The following is a 5,397-nucleotide window of genomic DNA, read 5'->3' as shown; positions in this document are numbered from 1 at the left end:
TCCATTCGGGTTGACCATCATAATATACGTCTCTGGTTTCCCACCTATATACAGAGTATTTCCCAAAAATCTTTATGAAAATTGCAGAAGATGCTTTGCCAAAAATCAGGCTTTCAAAATTCATTTAACTGCTTCTGAAAACATGCAAGTAAAAAACACCTTCAACTCTTGATCAACGCCCTAAAACGCATTCTCAACACATCAACGGCTAAACGGACCAACAGAGACCGTGTTTAAAAAGAAGCTTTCAGAAAATCAGCTGGAATTTTTACTAAGTTCTTATTATTTTTGTCAAAAATAACAACCTTAGTTTTCATTAAAAACTTTCCCTCCAAAAACTCATTACTCTTGAATGATAACAAGGACCGCCTTTTGTTAATGCTTTAAATATAATTTATACTTTCGTTAACTTGGCGAGACTTCTAAACCCGAAAGCTAAATAAAAATAAAAAGTAAAACTACTTACTTACTTCCTTGCTAGTTGTTGTCTAAAGAAATTGCAAAGTGTTTATGAAAAAGAAACTTTTTATTGATTTTGATTTTGAGTACAAGTTCAATGCTTGCTTACATTCGCGCCTGTGTCTATCATTGCCTTTGTTTACGCATTTACAAATTTACTAGTATTTAATTTTCGAAGAAATAATTTGTAATATTATAATGTAAATAAACAAAATAGATTATTAGACAAATACGAGACTTTAGCATTAAAAATTAGGAATAGATTAGAAGATTTAGCAAATTAGTTTATGAATTTTTAGAGATTAGATTATTTAGACTTAGAAATTAGTCATCATAAAAAGCAAAAATTAAATTTGACAAAAAGAATAAAAATTAGTTGTAACATCAAACATTTAGAAAACCAGTATAAACATATTCCACACACTAGCAATAGTCAACAAAACTTCATAGTAGATTTGTTAATCAATTTAGGACAACACTTAGAAGTCAACATAGAAAGGCTACAAGAGTTAGTATTAGGACTAGGCAAATTCTTCGAGACAAGTAATATAAATACGTTAAGAAGAAATCTAGATTATATTAAAGAATTATTAACAGAATTTAATAGTCAAGTTAAAAGGTTCCCTAGCAAGAACGAAATAGTAGAATTAATTACTTAGTGAAAATTCTTGTTGATTTTATGAAAGCTTTTTTCTAAACACGGTCTCCGTTACTAAATCTAGTGATTGGTTTCAAGTAGTTGCCAAGCTCCATTCCTTAAAATCATTAGTCCTATTCTCGTGTGCTCTTCCACCTGTCAATCCATCGTTTATTTGGCACTTCAATTTGAGTACGTCTATTGAGACCCTTGATCTTTCGGACAACAATCTCCCTTCTTCTTCAGTATACCCTTGGCTTTTAAATCTTAGTAGAAATATTCTTTATCTTGACCTTGGCTCTAATTAATTACGAAGTTCAATTCCAGAGGCTTTTCAACACATGGTTTCTCTTAAAAGTCTTTATCTATCTGATAGTGAACTTGAAGGTGGGATTCCAAAATTCTTTGGAAACATGTGTAGCTTAAAAAAGTTACGCTTGTCTTACAACAAACTTAGTGGACAATACTCGCAGGTAATTCAAAATCTGTCTTTTGGATGCGTGGTGAATTCACTAGAGGGGCTATATTTACGATGGAATGACTTCACAGGGCCAATACCTCATCTTGGAGGATTTTCATCCTTGGAAGCATGGAGTCTTGACGTTAATTGTTTAAATGGAACAATAGACAAGAGCCTCAGCCAGTTGTCGAAGCTCGAGTCTCTGTCACTTGATGGGAATTCATTACGGGCGTTATCTCTGAAACTTTTTTTTTTCCAATATGTCCAACTTGCAGATGTTGTTCTTAGCTGATAACTCTTTGACTCTGAAATTAAGCCATAATTGGGATCCTTTGTTTTCAACTGAAATGGTTAAGTCTTGCCTCTTGCAAGATGGGACCTCATTTTCCGAAATGGCTTCAAACTCAGAATCAGCTTGTGCATCTTAACATCTCCAATTGGAATCTCAGACAGTATTCCTGATTGGTTTTGGGATTTGTCCAATAAACTCTCTTACTTAAATCTCTCTAACAATCATTTCAGGGGTAAACTTCCCGATTTGTCTTTAAGGTTTGATGGTACTCGTATTAGTGGTACTTGTATAGACATCAATTCAAACTAATTTGAGGGCTCAATTCCGCCACTTCCTTCAAATTCGCCTTTCTTAAATCTCTTTAAAAATAAGTTCTTAGGGTCAGTTACTTTCTTATGTTCTATTAGTGAAAACACATGAAACTTTTTAGATCTTTCGAGTAACTTATTGTCTGGAGGGCTTCCCGATTGTTGGTTGCACTTTGATAGACTATTCATTCTTAACTTGGCAAATAATCGACTCTCAGGAAAAATACCGGACTCGATGGGTTTCCTAAATAACATCTGGACACTAAATTTACACAACAATAGATTAACCGGGAAATTGCCTTCACCTTTAAGGAATTTCTCCCAGCTGAGAGTTTTAGATCTCGAGAAGAATGCAATTTTTGGTGAGATACCAACGTGGATAGGGGAAAGTCTACAAAATTTGATTGTTCTTAGCCTAAAATCTAACAAATTTCATGGAAATATACCTTATCAATTGTGCCATCTGGGATTTATTTAAGTCTTGGATCTTTCTTTAAACATTATATCCTGAAAGATACCAAAGTGTTTCAATAATTTTTCAGCCATGACCTATGAAAGATTTTCCAATCCTACCATTGGGGTTGCCAAATCCTTCTTAGTTGCCCCTCGAACTGGAATTTACTATAAATATTTGGTCAATTTACTGTTGACTTCGAAAGGAAGTGAAAATGAGTACAAAAGTACTTTGGGACTCGTAAGGTGTCTTGACCTTTCGAGTAACAAATTAGATGGAGCAATTCCTGAAGAGATTATGGATCTTGTGGGGTTGATTGCCTTAAACCTTTCAAGAAACCATTTAACCGGACCAATCACTCCGAAGATTGGTGAGTTAACATCATTGGATTTCCTGGATTTGTCTAGAAATCTGTTTTCTGGAAGTATTCCGTGTAGCCTCTCTCAGTTAAGTGGTCTTGGTGTCTTGGACTTGTCGTACAACAACTTGTCAGGAAAAATCCCATCAGGCACTCAGCTCCAAAGCTTCAATGCTTCAGTGTACGCTGGAAATCTTGAACTTTGTGGCCTTCCACTCGCAAATATGTGTCTGGATGAAGAATCAACTCCAGGTCCAGGCACAGACGATGATTCAGACACTCTAGAAGATGAGGACGATCAGTTTATAACTCTCGGATTTTACGTGAGCTCGATTCTTAGTTTCTTTGTTGGATTCTGGGGAGTCAGCGGAACTTTAATGCTGAATAGGTCGTGGAGTTATGGTTACTTCAACTTCCTGACTGGTATGAAAGATTGGGTCTCTGTGATATCGGCTGTGAATATTTCCAAACTGCAAAGAAAGTTTAGGAACTAACTAAACGGTAATACTCATTAACATTGGGTTTCAGTCATTGTTATTAGCTCACGTGCTTTTAATTTCTTCATCCTTAAATTTTACTTTTTTCTCTTACAAGGTTTTTGATTGGTCCCAGTCAAAGTTGTTGTAATCTGTATGTAAATATAATTCTACTTAGGGTGAGAATCAACCATAGGAATTTGCTATTGAATCAACTTGCTTTATTCTGTATAGTACTCGAGTTTAAATACATAAAGGAATAACAGACTCCTCCTAAAGATAATACCACCACTATTGAAAATCAACAACTAAATCCAGCTAAAGTTGGCACTTATTAAAATAACAAAATACTAGCTAACAGAACTTGACTAAGTCTTAACTTGCATGTGCATAAGCTAACCACTCCACTAAATCCACTAAATCCTCAACGGCTCCATGCATTCTTGACTTGTTCTTTTAGATAGTGAACTTGTAATTCTTGATAGGCACACGTTGTGACCTTCTTGGCTTATCAATACCCCCCTCATTTAGTGGAACCTTGTCCTCAAGGTTCAAGTTTATGAACCTCTCTCGTAGCTCCTGAGTGTTTTCCTAGGTGGCATCCTTATTGGGAAGTTGCTTCCATTTGACAAGACTTTCCTCAGTAAACTTTGACCCCTTTTTGAGCCAGCGTGTATCCAGGATGGCTTTAGGTTGCAGAAGAATTTCTCCATCGTTAGCCATCGGTGGAAGCTCAACAGCAGTGGAATTGGAGTCTCCCAGTTTCCTCTTAAGCAATGAAACATGGAAGACGGGATGAATTTGAGACCCTTCAGGAAGCTTGAGCTTATATGCCACTTTGCCAATCCTCTGTTCAATTTGATAAGGGCCGTAGAAGCGACTAGCTAGTTTTTGAAATGCTCGTCTAAAGACAGTGTGTTGGCGATAGGGATGGAGTTTAAGAAATACCCAATCTCCTTTTTGAAATTCAACATCTTGTCTTTTCGAATTTGCAACCTGCTGCATGCGATTGTTAGCTGCACGTAAATTGGCTTTGAGTTGGTGCAATATTTCATCCCGTGTTGTGAGCTGGTGGTCGACTTCATTTACTGGAGACATGCCTGTGTGATAGTGTAGAATGGTTGGAGGCAAGCGACAGTATAAAGCCTGATAGGCCGTGTCATTCCTGTTGATGCATGATAGGCCGTGTTATACCAAAACTCAGCCCATGGCAAGAAACAACTCCACTTACGCGGTTGTTGATGGACAAAGCATCGAAGATATTGTTCTAAACACCTATTGACCACTTCGGATTGGCCATCGGTTTGTGAGTGATATGCAGAACTCATTTTTAGTTGTGTGCCTGGCATTTTGAAAAACTCTCACAAAAAATGACTAATAAATATTGGATCTCGATCACTAATTATTGTCCTTGGAATACCATGGAGCTTCAGTACTCCTTCAACAAACTTTTCCGCAACCATTTTTGCACTGAAAGGATGAGCCAACGCCAAAACATGTGCAAACTTACCAAGGCGGTCCACTACCACTAGAATGGTGTTCTTGCCATTGGATTGTGGAAGTCCCTCAATGAAGTCCATTGTGATGTCGTCCCACACTTGACATGGGATAGGCAGTGGCTGTAAGAGTCCGGCTGGGGAGAGAGTTTCGGATTTAGTTCTCTGGCATATCTCACAAGAAGCAATGTATTCTTGAATCACTCAATGCATCGATGGCCAATAGATCTGTTGCGCAATCTGTTTGCAAGTGTGTTAACACTCCCGAATGACCACCAAGTGGTGAGTCATGGAATTCTTGCAATAGTTGCTTAATGATGCCAGTATCAGGAGGTACCACCACTCGATTCTTGTAGTAAACTAGTCCATTTCGCCATGTATACGGTCTTCCTGGTTGCTCAGTTGCCAATCTGCCAATTCTTTGCATGCAAGGATGATTAGCAGCCTCCTCTTTGAT

The 5,397-nt window shown here is 37.3% G+C and overlaps 1 protein-coding gene across 1 annotated transcript; it reads left to right on the top strand.

Annotated features, from left to right (window-relative positions):
- Positions 1 to 2,700: 2,700 nt before the first annotated feature.
- On the top strand, positions 2,701 to 3,462 carry LOC127899848 (receptor-like protein EIX2). The gene has a single exon (XM_052433984.1). The coding sequence runs from the start codon at positions 2,701 to 2,703 to the stop codon at positions 3,460 to 3,462; it is 762 nt and encodes a 253-aa protein (XP_052289944.1).
- The last annotated feature ends 1,935 nt before the right edge of the window (positions 3,463 to 5,397 follow it).

Source organism: Citrus sinensis, chromosome 9 (assembly GCF_022201045.2).
Source record: "Citrus sinensis cultivar Valencia sweet orange chromosome 9, DVS_A1.0, whole genome shotgun sequence".
NCBI classification, from domain to species: domain Eukaryota; kingdom Viridiplantae; phylum Streptophyta; class Magnoliopsida; order Sapindales; family Rutaceae; genus Citrus; species Citrus sinensis.
This window is presented reverse-complemented; position numbering and strand designations above follow the sequence as displayed.

Coding starts and splice junctions, on each gene's coding strand:
- LOC127899848 (XM_052433984.1), top strand. CDS start 2,701: ATGACCTATGAAAGATTTTCCAATCCTACCATTGGGGTTGCCAAATCC.